General features: G+C 39.6%; 1 protein-coding gene across 1 annotated transcript in view; it reads right to left on the reverse strand.

The window, feature by feature from the left end:
- Nucleotides 1–17093, reverse strand: part of IFT122 (intraflagellar transport 122) — a 2412356-nt gene that overhangs the window by 340147 nt on the left and 2055116 nt on the right. Inside the window, exon 26 of the mRNA XM_044078630.1 lies at nt 6007–6135. Within this exon, the coding sequence (XP_043934565.1) occupies nt 6007–6135 (129 nt within the window). The remainder of the gene's footprint in view (nt 1–6006; nt 6136–17093) is intronic.

A 17093-nucleotide genomic window follows, 5' to 3' on the forward strand; every position in this document is an offset into this window, starting at 1 on the left:
CTTCTACGCTAGGTGGTGATACTCCCTGGTACAGAATTATTTTAGCTGGTGGTTGAGGTGCGAAGCAAAGAGATCCACATCCGGAGTTCCCCACTCCTGAGTGACTTGCAAAAAGATTTTTCTGTGGAGCTGCCATTCATGGGGGTCCAGTAAGTTTCTGCTTAAGTGGTCTGCAAGGGTGTTGTTTATCCCTAGTAGGTATTGGGCTATTACGTGTAATCCCATGGAGGAGGCTGTTAGCCAGAGGTTCATGGCTAGCCTGCACAGAGGGTAAGATTGGATCCCTCCTTGTTTGTTGATGTACCACATTACTGTGGTGTTGTCTGTTTTGATAAAGAAAACTACTGGCCTGAGATAGGGTTGGAAGGATGTCAGAGCCTTTTATACTGCCATCATTTTCTTCTGGTTGATGTGTAAGGGAAGGTGCTGGGCATCCCAAAGACCTTGGGTGCACCTGCCTCCTAGGTGAGCACCCCAAGCAATGTCTGAGTTGTTGGTGGCAATGGTCTGCCCGGTAGGGCAGAGAATGAAGAGAAGACCCCTGTTCTTGGCACACCAGAGAAACTCAGAACTTATACAGGGGATCAGAAGGAGAGAGGTCTCTAGAGGCTGAGAGTGCTGACACCCAAAGGGATTTTAGATACATTGAAGTTTTCTCACTTGAAGCCTGGCCTGAGGAATTAGAAGGATGCAAGATGCCATGTACCACAACAAGGCTTGCAGGAAATTCCTCACTGTGAGTTGACTTCTGGATGCCAGCTGGGTAAAGTAGAGAGGCAGGGCGCTCTGCTTTTCTGGGGATAGGAAGGTCATTTGGGATGCTGTGTCCAGCAGTGCACCCAAGAAAATGATCCTCCTGGAGGGTGTTTGCTTTGATTTCTTCTTGTTGATAGTGAACCCTAAGGAAGTTAGGAGAGTTTTGACAAAGAGGAGGTCCTGGAGCAACTCTTCTTTCCACTCTGCCTGAATGAGGCAGCCATCCAGATAAGGGTAAATCTGTATATTTCTCTGTCTGCAAAATGCTAAGGCAGGGGCTAAGCATTTGGTGAACACCCTGGGAGCAGTAGAGAAGCCAAAAGGAAGTGCAGAGAACTGAAAGTGTTGTGAGCCTGCTCTGAAGCACAGGAATTTCCTGCAGGATTCCCTTATGGGGCTGTGGAGGAAGGCATCTTTTAGGTCTAGTGTCACTAACCAGGCATTTATTGTCAGCATAGGCAGCAGCTGCTGCAAACTTAGCATTTTGAATTTGGGGACCACCAGGGAGGTGTTCAGAATAGATAGATCCAAGATAGGGTGCCAAGTGCCCTCTTTTCTGGGAACAAGGAATAGTCTGGAATAAAAGCCTCTGCCTGTTTGATCTGTGGGAACAGGTTCTACTGCACCTTGGGATATGAGAGTCTGGACTTGTTTCAATGCCTCTGTCCACTGATTTGGAGGTAAGTCTGGGTACCCTCTTGGAATTGGGAGTTCGTTGAAAGAGAATTTGTATCCCTGAAAACTGATCTTTACAACACATTGGTCTTTTGTTACAGACAGACAATTTTCTTTGCAGAGGGAGAGCCTTGCTCCTAGCTTTTGGTGTGTGAAAGGAGGGCAGACGAGGGAGAGGGAGTCATCGAGAGGTTTTGCCATAGAAAGGATGGCTCAAAACTCCCTGCCTTCGGGGCAGAAGTGGTCCACTGTTTGGTTCTCTGCTGTCCCTGGGATAAGGGCCTGAGTGGTCTGTCCCTGCGGGGCTTACCTTGCCCCTGTCTACTAGATGCAGGAAAGGATCAGTGCTTAGAGGGAAATTCTCTCTGAACCTAGAAGGTTGAACCTGAAAGAAATCTTTTACTGTTTGCATAGATTTTGCTTTGTCTTCCATCTTTTTAAGCACCTCTTCTGCTTTTCCTCCAAACAAGAGGTCCTTATCCAAAGGTACATCAATTAATTTAGAATTGACATGATCAGGGAGAGGTTGTTACATCAACCATGCATGTCTCCTAATGACAAATCCTGACACTGCTGCCCTGCCTGAGGCTTCTAGGGCATCATCTCCACAGTGTAATGAGTGTTTAGCCACTTGACAAGTAGAGTGCAGTAAATCTGCTAGCTCTTTCAAATTGGCACAGTCAGGAAAGGTAGAAATCTTTTGCTTTAATAGTTCCAAAGTGTGATGTTGATATTTTAACATATGGAACTGACAGCTGAGTGCTCTGATAGCTAAGGTTGCAGAGGTATACATTTTTTACCCTATATGTCCAGAGCTCTGGAATCCTTGTCAGAAGGAGTAGGATTCTTTGCAGAACTAGCCTTAGCTCCTTTAGATCCCTGTGTAATGACCTCCGGGTCTGCAGCAGGATTTCCGTACAGGTATTTGTCAGAATCCAGTACTCTGTAATACCTGTCAGGTTTACTGGGAGCAGGTGGGAATGCATCAGGGGCTAAGCTGGATTCATGGAAAACATCATCCACCACTTCTAAGATAGGGAGGATGGCCAGGGGTCTGTGCTGGGGCAGGTCTAGAAACTCTCTTCGTCTTTTCTTAGACTGAGGGAATTCCTGAGATTCCCAGTGGAAATGTTCCTTGAGGGTGTGAAGGGTTACCCCAAAGGAAAGGTCTTCGGGTGGGGAGGCAGAAGGAATGGATTCCTCTGCATCTGAATCCTCATAAGCAGTCAGATGTTGTTGCTCCTCTTCAAAATTTGAATAATCAGATTCCTCAGAATTCTGCTCTGTCATTAGTTCAGGAGAAGGGTGTCTTTTCCTTTTTGAAGTTGTGGCCTGACTGCTCCTGACATGGGATGATCCTCCACCATCTTAAGCATTTGGGCTTGGGGTGGTGGAGTAGGATTAAGATGGTGGCTAGAGGTAGATTTTCTAGGAGTGGCCTGGCTTCAAGGCCTAAGAGTATCCATCGGTCTGAGAGAAATGGTAGTAGGATGAGAAGACATAGTTTTTTGTCTAGAATCGGTAGTGTAAAAGGCCTCCTCAGAAGCCGGTGCCTGTTACAGCTCTGGACCCAACTGAGGCAGAGGCAACCAAAGGCTTGGAAGATGAAGAAGATTTCTGCGGCATACTGGACTCCAAAAGGGTCTTGGTAGAGGCCTGCGTAGATACTGTATCGGGCATCAGGGCCTGTGAAAGCGCCTCACTGAATTCCAGAGAACTGACAACCTGCTTAGCGGTAGTGTCGTCGGAAGGCTTAGCCTTGTGTGATCTGCCTCTATCTTTATCTGTACATTTTTTCAGAATGTCTACGAATTGTTGGCTGATGGACGCCATTTCGGAATGTGAAGACGGAAGACGAAAATACCTGTCTACAATAAGAGCACTATGACGAATGCTTCTTGCGTTAAAGAGGGCACAGAACCAGCAACAGGGGATGTCGTGGTCTAGGCCTAAAGAAGTGACGCAGTATGAATGGAAGTCTTGGTGTGGGATCTGCTTTCCACAGGTGAGACAATTGTTAACTTTTTCAGACATTGGTTAGTGCAAGAAAAAAGGATCCCCAATGGGGTACTTAGCTTTAGACGTTTTCAGCTGTAATCCGAGCTCTGGTAGCGACCGACCCGCACACTTACGAACTTCTTCTTCTATGGGCTCCACTGCAAGAAAGAATGGGGTACTAGTGTCGGCTGCCTTGCTTTATAGCATTGACGACCTGATGTCAGTCAACAAGCGACAGCAGCTGACTCAGAAAAATACTGACTCTGGTATTTGGGCCGACTGAGGGCTACCACAGCAGGGATAACCCACAGGTGATGACTGCAACAGTGAAACACTAAGAACATCTACAGTTCTATGATCAAATCAGAAACTCCTACTACAAGTAACCAAAGCCAGTAACTCCTCAGGCACTTCCCTCTACAGCAACTCTGTTGCTAACCAGTGGAACAGCCTCCCTCCCAACATCACAGCAATAACTACCTTCACCCCCTTCAAAAAAGCCATAAAATCCCATCTACAACACCGCTGGCTATGTAACTGCACCAGCCCTGACTAACCTCTACTTAGTGCTTTCAGCATACTAATACATCTCTCTCCCCCTCTATTCACTCTACCCCACTACCTCACCTTCTCCTTGCTCTACTACTCCATTAACACTTCCCCACTAACATGTCTCTGCCACTCCCACTAAGGGTCCTCTTCCTCTCCTTAATCCAACTGATGTCCCACACATCCCTCCTTCCATTACTAACACCCTTAGCCTTATTTTTCATCCTCTGCATGTCTGCAACTTTCCTGCTTACCCTAACTCGACCTTTTCCACATATTACTCTCTACAAACCCCTCTACCCCAACTCATTACTTCCCTATACATACCTATCCCCTCTACTCGGAACTCCTCCAATCAACTCTTTCATAGGTTCATAGATGTGTACTAGGCCAACAGCCCTGGAGCTTTTACAAGACTAGCCCATAGAAGTGTCCTGGCATCATGCCGCCATTAGTTCCTGGTGCCTCTATCAAGTAGAGCCACTGGAGTGATCCCTGGGGTGAACATTCTATTTCCCATCCACTCATCAAGATTTCTCTTGAAAAGGGCCAGTGAGGTGCTCTGCTTGACATGTATGGGAAGTCTATTCCAGAGCATGGGCAGTCTCTGGGTTATGAACCTAAACCTCCAGTATGTTTTGCTGATTGTGGTAATGAGGTTGAGGTCCCTGGAGCATGTGGTGCGCAGGGATTGGGATTTCTTTAGGTGTAACATTTCTAACAGGGCTGGGTCAGGCATGGCTTTGTAAGTCAAGCAGAGATCGTCTCTTAATAGACGATATGAGACAGAGATAGCTTGAGTGTTTTTGAGTCTGTCCATGTAGGGCATGTGTTTAAGGCCTAGGATACTCTTCGTGAAGTACTTTTGTGGCCTTTCCAGCTGTTGGAGGTACTTAGTCAGGTACGTGCCAAATGGGGCATTATACTCTTTAACACATATCTCATTCTACCTGCATTATTATGATGTAGACATTACCAAACTACTCTGTAGTATTTGATGCTTAAACTATGTCTTTGGGAGGTATTATTTTTTAACTGGATTATTAATAGACATAAGAATATATGTATGTTATATATGATTACATGTAATCCAACCGTAATTCTACTGTCTAATGTAATATTTTACTCAGCATGTGGAGCTTTTCTCCCCGGGACTTCGCTGAAAAAGGACATGTGTCCAGTCAGACTTTACCGGTAAACAAATGTAAAATAAATAAATAAATAAATAAAACTTAATTGAATCATATTGCCAGTTTTTTGACAGAGTAAAGTATTTGGTAAAGTTGATGAAAGCATGTTTTTGATTATGTGAGACGTTAAAAGGAGGAAGATCAAGTGCGTGAAAGTAACTTAAATTGATTTTTAATGCTGAAACTTTTGGAAATACTGAAAGTGTCAGCGTTAGGGGTGGGAGAGAGAGTTTATGTGTGAATCTGTGATGTAGGCTTAGGTTAAGGACAAGAGAAGGGGACAGATTTAATGGTGTGTGTGTGTGTGTGTGTTGATGTAGGTGATTTGTTTCTGAGTGTTTTGTACAGTAGCAGTGTTACAAAAGGGGCTTTTCCAAAGAAAGGTATAGGGTTGGGGTTGGGGCAGGGTTAGGAGACATTAATAAGGTGGTGCAGGGGCCAAAGCCTCCCTGTCTATTCTTACTAATGTGTTGTCTACTAATTTTTTCAAATGACGTACTGTGGCAGCTAATGCCCTATAGAAAGATCCTTTGACATGGTTGCCATGAAGTTAATTACCATGTGCTAAAGCACAGTAACATAGGCACCTCTAAAACCAATGGGTTCATTAATTATTGTGGACACCATTGGTTGACTTCCTGTCACACTGTGGCTTCATGAACTGCAATAAACTATAAGGCTTATTTACAGAAAAAAATGATACCACTGGCAGTTCACCAAATAAACAAGAAAAACTAGGCTCACTCATAAAAAATGCTACAGCAACTAATTTTTGACATAATGAAATTATTGTATTAAATCTAGAAAGAGATGTAAGGTTTCTGATATGGAAGGATACCAGTATTTGTAATCTCTTGCCATTTGTTTCTCTTCTTTTCTGTTCTTGGAGCCTCTAGGTCAATAAGTGATACAGCTTCTTCATCTGTGATTCCCTCTTCCAAGAAGAATTCGACAAGTGGTAGGACTTCTAAAAAATAATATAAAAAGAGTAGAGTTACAGAAACAGAAAATTAATGTTAACAAGGATTAACAAAACTAAAAGAAAGCAATTTTATATAAGTGTTCTACATGGCAGGAGGCATTATAACTAGAATGCCAAGAATATGGATCAGTGAAGGTAAAACCAGTACAGAATACGACATGCTTGGTACCAGTTGTCTCTGATAGGCTTTCTCCATTAGAATCTCATTACTATTTCTAAATATTTTTATTCCCAGTGTTCTAGCATCTTGTGATAAGAATTAGTCAGGGGACTAGTCACAACAAGCTTCTAGTAAGTCACTGCTGTTAGCTAAAAAAAAAAAAAAATAGAAAATGGAAATAAAATAAAAATCAACAGAATTACTGAATATTGTAAATAACGCAAAACAACAAGAGGTAGGGCAGGGTGTAAATTACACAGAAATATATGGAATTTGTGCGAACAATACATACAGAATAACACCCTGCAGGACTGAAATCTCAGGGACAGCAGTACTCGAGTAATCAACATAATGTTAAATTAATAATGCATGAAAAGAATCTTTGTAATGGTTTGTTTCCTCTTTTATAATTGAATGTGTAGTCATGTCACTGTATAATATCTGATGTAAATAAAGATGGTCTAAAAATCAGTCATGGATGGATATGAAAAATATATATATGAACACCCTCTGAAAAAAAAAAGTCAGGGGAACTGACCAGCTGATCACTGGTCATACTAAATTTACAGTAACAAAAATAAATGCAGTTATAAGCCTTAATGTACATTCCTAAATAACTTTTGTACAGAGTAGCACTCACTGGCTCTGATATTGTGGAAACACCAAAATGATTTGAATGCCCAAAGACTAGGGACTATTTGTCAGGCTAAAGACCATATGCATCTTCTGTGCATGCCATCTGGCAAGCCACACTCTGCCTTAGTATGCTTTTAATGAGAATGTCTGTGTAAAACAAAAAACAAAAGCAGCTATGCCACTATCGAATGGCATAGCATAAACCTACATTTTCTTTTAAAGTAGTCCCTTAACTTGGAAATGATTTTATTTATTTTTTAACATTTGTTAACTCAGTACTTGGGCCAAAGGACATTCTCATTTATAACTGCAATTAATATGCAAAGTTCTGCAATGTTTGGGTTCAGGAATCGGTTTGTACTTCCCTTGATATTACATGTCTGCATATTTTTTTTTCACTGATAGCCAGCAAATTAGGATATGCAATTAGGAACATGTAGTTTTACTTACTGAGAAGTCAACAGTGGAGTTCTTCACTGAATCAACCTAACAAAAATATGATGTGCAAGCTAATTCTTATTTTAAAATTAACCTTTCCCTAAATGACAGCATGAGAGTAGAGTTAGCATGTTAAAGTCAGAAGGATGGGGGCAATCCATTCTATGTTGTGGTGCAGAGGGGTAAAAGCCCCCCCATGCTTTTGCAAAGTTCGTCTGCAGCTATGAGGTTGTAGCTGTATCAACTTTTGTTTGAACTCTCATTTCTTTGGTTCTGTTCATTTGTATTACATTTGGTTGTGGTGCTGTCCACCTTCTTTATGTCAAAAAGGAAGGCTATAGTATTGCTCATTTGTGTAAACATGGGATTACTTCATGGTTTGCTGTGGACTATGCACTTCTTAGCTGCACTTGTATGTCTTTGTAGATTCAATTTTTTAGCATTTTTTCCTGGTGGTTTCTACTGTTGGTTATTTGGTACTAGTATGGTATTGTTGTGCTTAGTACTGTTTTGAAAATTTACAATTCAATCTACTGCCATTAATCCTCAGTAAGTCTCAAATAAAACTTCACTTATTTTAAATGGTCAGTAGAGTCTGTTTTCTGATATTTATGCCTTTAGGATTTTTATATAATTTGAAAAATGTGCGATTTGTACAAAAGTTCTTCTGTATACTCAAGATTGGTACCCTGTTCATGTTTTGACTGAAAGAGATATTTTTAATCTGAATAAAAACAAGATATAATGCCAGACTGAAAAAGAATAATGAGAAAGATGTACAGCTTCAGATACACAATGCTGTTCTAGCTTAAATGGAAAACTATTACTTTGAATATTTTAATGCCATTGCTGACTGAAATTTCTTCTTATAAGGATTTATTCAGATTCAGATTTATCAATGCCTTCTTTTACCTTTTGATTTACTTATAGGATATACCATGAATTCGATGTTAGACTTGTTACAAAAATAACTTCACAAAACATCCTGTGTGAATTCCTGCAGTGAACTGAAGAACCATTACAGATTTATTTATATCCACACACATGGTGTATGAAGGCTACTCAGAAATATTCTACACACTACTCTGGTCTGACTGTTTCAACTATCACTGCTTAATGTTCATGATTATTTACCAGTTAATGCAGAATCCTTATGAACGTTATGAAATTCTTATGTTTCGTCATTTATGGTATCACTTTTCAAATTTCAAAATGAGGTCGTCAGAAATAACTTTAATAAATGCATACATCTAAAATTAAATTAATACTACAATTAAGCAACATATAAAACCAGTAAATAAGATGTTCCTTATTACTGTCCATCACTAGTAAATCCACTAAGACAAAAAAAAAAAAAGTTCAAGGCATTTATTATTCAGAATACATTGCCAGAATAAAGCAAAGTCTAGCATAGTCTAATATAGTCTAACTACAGACTTTTAGTGGGACTAACCTGGTCAACAGAGAATAAATAAAATAAATAAATACGTAAATGCTGAAAAACATTGCCAGGCAGAATACTGTCTTCTATTTTAAATTATGACATACTTTCATACATATTTTTATCCATCTTTCTTGCACAAATCAAAACAACAAAGACCATGTCATACCTGCTACTACTTAAAGACTTTTAACCAGTTAATGGCTAAACTCTATACAGCAAAAAAGTCAAACTCTGAAACATGGTAGCTTCTAAGAATCTTTAGAACTTAAATTTATTAGTCTACTTTACCTTATCAGTTCCTGTCAAGCATGACAGTTAAAGACTACCTGTTTCTTTCTCAGATCCTGCTGTGCAACAGATATTATTTTACGTTTACTCTACTAGACCATGCAGCATTTAATGAATGCTCTCTAAGACTGAATAGCATTAATAAATTAAATTCTTATCTCCAAAGAAACTTCATGTAAGACTTTGACAGACTCACAGTCCATACATCTAATAACAAAATACTAAAGTTGGTACCCATAATGCAGTTCCATTTTTTTCATAATGCACTCTGTCATGACCTGAAATCCTGCAGCTCTAGCCCCTCTCCTTTTTTATTAACGTCTCCAAGTCTATTGGGTTTCTAATACTATGATGCGAATGGACCCCATTTCTAAGTCAAAGTATGATTAAAGTTCATGAAATTAGTATTGTTTCAATCTTTAATGTCAGCCAGGAGTGCTCTTTGCAGCACATGCAATGTTTCCAGTAATGACTCCTTCTGCAATTCGTATGGCATTACATGTTTTGGTAACATATCTAAATTTGACTGTAGATTCTTTTTTATAAGACCCATTGCTCCTACCTCTATTGGAACTGTCTGGGTAATCTTCTTCCACATTGCTTTCATTTCTGCCTGCAAATCCTGATATATGTCTCTCTGTACACAAGACACTGCATGTGGCGATTTCAATGATCAATACGACTTTTGTCTTCTTTTCATGGACCACTATATCCCATTTTCTAGCTTCTATCATTTGAACTGCTGGTAATGGGTGATTCCATGTGATGTAGACTTCATAATTTTCTATGATGCTTTGTCATTCAGGTTTCCAGTGTTTTTCTGCCACTTCAATACCATAATGTTTGCACAATCCCAGTGCAACAGTCTTGCCACATTATTATGCCTTTCAGTATACAGTCCTTCTGCCATTAGTATGTCACAACAAGCAACAAGGTGTGCAACTGTTTCCACTTCTGTTTTACAAAACCTACATTTGTCTGTTTCTCCCACATGTTCAATGGACTTTGTATACCAACGTGTACATAGCCCACTCGCTTGGGCTGCCAATATTAACCTTTCATCTCTTGGTTTGAATTTGCCTCTCCCTTAACCATTCCTGTGTTCAATTCCGAGCAACATGAGGTTCTTCCAGAAGTTTTTCTGTACTTGCAACTATATGTATGCATTTTCTACATTTCTTGCCTTCTCGTCTGGTCTTTCACCTTATATTCTTTCTTTTGTTTTTTGGCACATTCAGTTGCTGCCTGATTTTTTTATCTGCTTCTGGTTTGATTTCCATTACTGCTTGATGCTGATATGTTTCTGCTAGATAAAGCAGAGAAGTCATCTTAGATTTATTCTCCTCATGTTTCAAAACTTTCACTATGTTTGGGTCTTGTGAGGTCAGCAGATATGTGTGCAGTCCCACGAATGCAGATCTATACATGTAATCAGTTTCAATAAGGCTCATCCCTCCTTCAGAATGAGGAATATATAATCTTGGTATGCAGTGATTTTTATAAATCATTTGGTGAGCAAGAAGCATCCTCCCTGTTTCCTGGTCTAATCTATCCAACATGTTTGGGGCCAGTCACTCACTACAAAACTGTAAGTTAGGACAGAAGGAGCAAACTGGTTTATAGTTCCTAGATGTCAACACTATTTTCAGGATTAATTTAAGTCTTCTAAAGTACTCCTTACTAAGTTTTAGTCACATTTGTTCATGTTTTATTGTTGATCCTTCATCAATTCCCAAATATTTATACACCCCCTCTTGCTTAAGTTATTTTATATCACATTCTTGTCCCAAACTGATGTTTTCCTGGTGCTGCACTTTTCCTGCTTTAAAGGCTGTTTTTGCATACTTATCAAGATCAAATGACATTCTTACGTCATCTGAAAAAGTTTTGACAACTTGCAGTTGTGCTTTCAGTTCCTCATCTGATGAGCTATACAGTTTTAAATCATCGACAAAGAGACGATGGAAGTCTTTACACTTTGTTGTTTTCTAGGAGCCAAATTATAGCCATGGCCTAAGCTGTTAAGTAGACAGCTTAATGGGTTAAGGGCAAGACAGAATAGAAGCAGTGACAGAGAGTCACCCTGGGATATCCCCCTTTAAATTTTTATCCCTGGGATAATAATTTGTCCTTTATAATGGCTTAATTGCAAAGTGGTCTGCCACTGTTTCATGGTCACTGTAATGTAGTCGATCAGCGCAGGGTGTATTTTGAAATTTGTAAGCAATCTTTTATCCATGAATATGGGATACTATCAAATGCTTTTTTGCAGTCAATCCATGCCATACTTTGATTTTTCCCCTTTTTACAGTTCTCCACTATGACTTTATTTAACAACAAATGATCCTTTGTTCCATATGATTTTCTTTTACTGCCCTTTTTTTCTATTGCCACAATTGAGTTTTCTTCTAAATGACTATAAACTCTGCATCAATTCCAGTGTATAGTTTATATGTCATCGGAAGGCAAGTTATTGGTTTATAATTTTTAGGGTACCTTGCAGGTTCACTCTTAAGTAGGAGTATTGTTTTTCCTGTTGTTAGCCATGTTGATGTCTGTTCGGGCTGCGCATATAAATAGTTTTTATTCATGGATAAATCTTCTTGCAAAGATGTTAATACTTTTAACAGAAATTAAGTACTGCATCTGGGGCTTGGATTTTCCAACTAGAGGCTTTTCTTAACTTTGATTCAGTCTCTATGGCTGTTACTTCATCCCATTTCATATCTTGTACCTTTAAACATCTTATTCTTTATTTTATTTCTTCTATCCATTTAGCATCTTTGTTATGTTCCACAGGATCTTCATAATTACTTCTCCAAAATATATTTATTTCTTCTTTTTTTGTGGTCTTTCAATTCCTTTTATCTTGCTTCCCAATTCTCTACAAAACTTTTTAGGGACATCAATAAATTGCTTATTTTGTACTTTTCCTTTACATTTATCTGCATATCTTCTAAGCTTTTCCACCTGTGTTGAGATTTTTAGTTTATTTGTGATACTGCAAAATAGATCCTAATCTGTTCTAACACTGTGCATTGCTTTTTTCACTTCAATCTTTCTAAGTATTTATGTTGATCTGTTCCCTCTTCTATACTCTTCTAACAGTGACACTTCCTGTCTTAATTGCTTTATAGTTTTCCTTTATTCAATACTTTCATGATGGTATTCGATTCTCCATTCCTTTCCCTCACTACCCTGTATTCTTGTGGAAGAACTTTATCAGTTATTAATTTAGCTGCACAGTAATATATCCTGTTTACTTTTGTTATATCACATGAAGCTCTATGGACAGTCCTAATTACTGTGTTCATTTGTTTTATCAAACTTTTATTGACCTTCTGCAGTCTCTTTCTTTCATTAATCTCAATATGTCTATCTATCAGTATTAAAGTAGACAACATAATGAATTGGATGTCCTGCAGCTCTAGCCCCTCTCCCCATCTTCTTTTGCTGATGATACTTTAGGGTCTATATATTTTGGCTAGTCAGAAAAGCTGGGGCATAATTTTTCTTTCTGCCACTGCCTCTGCTTTTTCTCTCACTCTTCTGTCATCTGTGTCGTAAACTTAATAGTCTAATAAGATAACATGCTAGGTTCTTTCAGAAAAACTGGCTGAACAGGCTGGACACACCAGTGTTGAGGTTCCCTATTAATGTACATCACTGGTAAATTCACTGAGACATGAAAGCAGTTCAAGGCAAGACAGTTATTGTTCAGAACAGACTGGGAGCATAAAGTCCATTTTTACGTAATCTAATGTAGTCCAGCTTACATGGCAGTATTATACAGACTTTTATTCCGAAAAATTCCTTTCGATCATAACTCACATCCTTGGTTGACAGTAGACTTGTACAATCATTATTGAGAACCTATCAATGCTGCTACATCTCTGCTATTTTTCATACACCATCCTGCTTTTCCATGACTTCATTTGCACAGTAACTTCTTCACACAAATAAGGCTGTATTCATTAAATAACATGTAATAAAACAAGGACAAACAACCTAACTGCTTCTGTTAGATATGTTCCATAATATCCCTTTCTTTCATAACAAAGCAGACCTCTATGCTTTATCTAGCTTGCAACATACATTTGCTTACATGTGCCTTTCGGAATACAAACATGTTTTTGGTCTGAAATCCAGGAATCCATTTTGATAAGCTGTACTGATACTTCTATTTTAGTACTTCTCCCTCTAACAAATACCTGAAAAAAATCTTATTAAATTGCTTGACCTTTCTTAGCAGGCCAATGACTGGTTTAATCTTATTTTTCTGTTTGGTTTAAGCCCTAAATTGGCATGTACCAATATGTCACATTCTGCAAAAAGAGAGGGCAACTAGCCAGAGCCCACCAGTTTATCCTTAACTGCTGAGAGAACATAATTCATGGAAATCAAGAAAAACAATGAAGATCTGACTGTTTTACAGTGATACAAAAATATTCACTTATCCAACTTACAGGACATGGAAGCACCATCAAGGCACAAAGGGGCAATGGGAACATACAGACCAACTGATAAGGTTAAGAACATATTTGTTTGAAAGTCTATAACAGGCTTTAACTGTCAAGAAGCCAACCTTCCAGGAGTGAAAAAGCCAAAGTACAACCAAAAAAAGTTGTTTAAAAATTGAGTTGTGAAGTGCTGAGGTACCACCCATGCTATTTCCTAAAGTCATGATCCAGGCAACAGTGCCTGGAGAGGGTAATAACCAATAAGCTAGTGCCAACGGCACAAATGTCTACAGTGGAAACATTTCTGAAATAATCACTGAACGCAACCATGTACCTAGTGAACTAAGCTTTGACAACAGAATTTTACAATAGGTCTAATGGTAAATGTAAGTGCAGTTATCAAACTACTTGAAAAGGGTCTCCCTGGCAACTGAACTGAAGCTGTGAACCAATTAACTAAGTGGTCATTGTACAAATGTCTACAGTGGAGGTATTTTTGAAGTAAGCACTCGAAAGAGACATGACCTAAGTGGAGTGTGCTTTGAAGCTGCATTTTTCAATGTGTAGTGTGCTACCTGGTGGCAAAAGGTACTGCAGTTAGCAATGCATTTATAAAGGGGTTTACTTGGCAATTTCCAATTCTTCCTGGTCTGTAGGAAAGGAGATGAAAGACATTTCTGCCTTGCTAAACTCATGAATCTATTACTGATAATACTTCATACTCAGAATGTGCAGCATCCAGTGAAGGGTTATTTCTTTCCTGAATTCTGGTTCTGGGTGGGGGTGTGTGGAACAAATCAAAACAAAAATGAGTGAACTGACTACAGGGCAATTTTGATTCTGGCATCACTTTCAGGGGGAAACATGGCTTGATCCTTGTAAAACACCAAATATGGTTCCTTATACAGCAGAGTATGAAGCTGCAAGATCTTATGAGCAGAAATGATAAACAGAAGGAATGCATACTCCAACCTCCAAATCAGTAGGTTAGAAGGGAGGATAGGAAAGCTTGACAAACATGAAGTTCAAGTCCAAATGAGTTGTTGGTTCTTTAAAGGTGGGTTGAAGTATTCAGAACCCCTTTAAGGAATTACTTAAACTGTGTTTTGGGCGATAATTATGCCTTCTATGAGTTTTTATGGTGACAAATTATTGAAACATGCACTCAATGTGGAACAACTGAGGTTCAAATCATACATGTAGCTGACACGTCAGACCCATCTTTAAACTATTCCTATTGTCTAGTAGGTATGACTGTATGTTCTTTCACTTTCTTAGCTAAAACACTGTTACTGGACAGAATTATGAGTGACACCAAAAGCAGTTTTCCCTCCAAACTTTTTACAGTGAGAAAACTGCTCAAAGCCTCAGTAGTTGATGTGTAGCTCCTTCTACCAGGGGACCCACTTCACGTGATTCAGGGAAGAATAAAGGTAAGTTATTTAACCCTCTAGTGAAGCACATGTTATCAAGATATGTGGCTGACTGGGCTGTAAGAAAGGAAACCCAACAGGAAGGGTGGTAAAGACTGACCACCACTCTAGAAACTGGCAACAAAGGTCTGGTATCAAGAGACGATGTGACAGGATAAAGTGTCACAGGAACTACAGAAACATCATTCTTCATTACAATACCTGCCACCATTAACCACAGATGGCACTGGGTGGCCTTAGCCTAGCTTCTCTACTTCATTCTCACTCATGCTGCAAGTTCACACTTTTTTGTGCCCTCAATACAGACAGTACTGAAAGATACTGGAAAGTATCCAGCTCTATGACGATGAAGGCAGTTCTGTTGGGGCGAATAGAAAAAAAAAAACTTATCCAGTTTATGGTTACTTCAGTGAATGTAGCTATTGGGTATCCACCCAAGGATACCACATAGCAGTCCCTTTACAGATACAGCTGGGGCCAGTGATCCAGGTTGGGAATACATGGATATCTTTCTTTTAAAAGACTTTAGCTATGCCACTGACATATTTGAAAAATAAAACTGTGTGCCAAAGAAAGTACACATAAGAGCACTTTCAACTGAAAATGGTTTCCACCCAAAGTAAGCTGAAGGAGCATCATATGTGGCTGTGTCAGAAAGTGGCCATCATATCCAGCAAACCCCAGGAACATAACCCTCTAGCGAGTCACCATTCAGATTGTGATGTGCCACTATTCAGACCTTGATGCACCAGATGTGTTTGCTGATGATGCTGACGTTAAAAGTAAAATGACAATCTTCCATCTCTCTGGAACAAGAAACAGTGAGGAGCAGATCCCCCTGGCCAAGTTCTGAGGGTGAGACAGGCTCTTCAGCCTTTGTATGAAGTATGGCCTACTCCCAAGAGCTCTGCAAAGAAAGTTTAGTCCATAAACAAAGCCACTTAAAGAGGAGGACTTAAAAGCACTATCGTGGCCCACCAAGAAAAGGTTAGAACACATTGGTCCTTTGTGATGGACCTCCAGGACCAGAGCAAACTCAGTGACTTCATCTCCCTTGTCAGTTTCATGTTTGTTGCTTCGGTGAATGCTAAACTGCTGCAGTCATCCTAATAAGCAATCTTGCAAACACTCCTTGAGGAGTGGCAAAATCATATAATTTGTAAGTGCTTTTCTTGTTTTGTAAGGGGCACCTCTTCTGGAGGGGGTTGGCCTGAAGCAACAGGAGGTTAAGAGGGTCAAAAGGGATCAAAGTTCCCACCACAGTAGTTGGGGTTGGCTACTTCTTAAAGCAGTCACCTAACAAGCCCCCTAAAGGCTGGCTAATACCTCCCCCTTACACACAACAGCTTCAGCCAAGACATCCTCTGAAGACATATGCATATGCCTGTTACCCAGGCAACATCAGAACAGTCAAATTTACAGCAGGTCAAACTGTCTCCATGGCTCAGAGGAATAAAGCCTGATTACAACCCTGAATAGCCAGGTTCAACTGCCAGAAACAAGCAGCCATCACTATGTCAACCACCAGGATGGAGAGATGTAGCTCAGCCTGCTGCAAAGATGACTTTTGGTGCAGACTGGGTGCCTTAGCAGAGCTGCAGTAACTAGGTGACAAGCAGCTCAGATACATCTCTTCCAAGTTCTCAGATTGACCACTGAAGTGGAAGTCATGAGTGAATTCAAGCCTTCACTAATCATGGTCAAGGCTGTGATGTGTAGAGGGATAGGGAAGTTATTTCAAGAACATATTTACATCTAGATAAGTTATGACTACTGTTCATCACCTTTTTTATTTAGCTTTTTGAACCTGGTCCAGCAAACATCAGGGGCTTTTTCAAGGCATCATCTTGCTGATCTTCAGGCTCGGTACTTTTAACCGCTACTGTTCTTCTACACACACAGAGATAGCTAGTATGAATCACCTAGAGTAGTGCTTCTCATGGACCTATGCCAGGCATTAGACAACATGGCGGTGAGGGGCCTAGCTAATAATTTAGCAGCCATATGAATACTTAGATTTCACTGCTTTGTAAATGAATTAATTAATTATAGTTTACATTAGCTAACTAGGCAGGTGGACTGCT

This window comes from Protopterus annectens, chromosome 7.part1, assembly GCF_019279795.1.
Source record: "Protopterus annectens isolate FY-2018-M chromosome 7.part1, PAN1.0, whole genome shotgun sequence".
In the NCBI taxonomy this organism is placed as follows: domain Eukaryota; kingdom Metazoa; phylum Chordata; order Ceratodontiformes; family Protopteridae; genus Protopterus; species Protopterus annectens.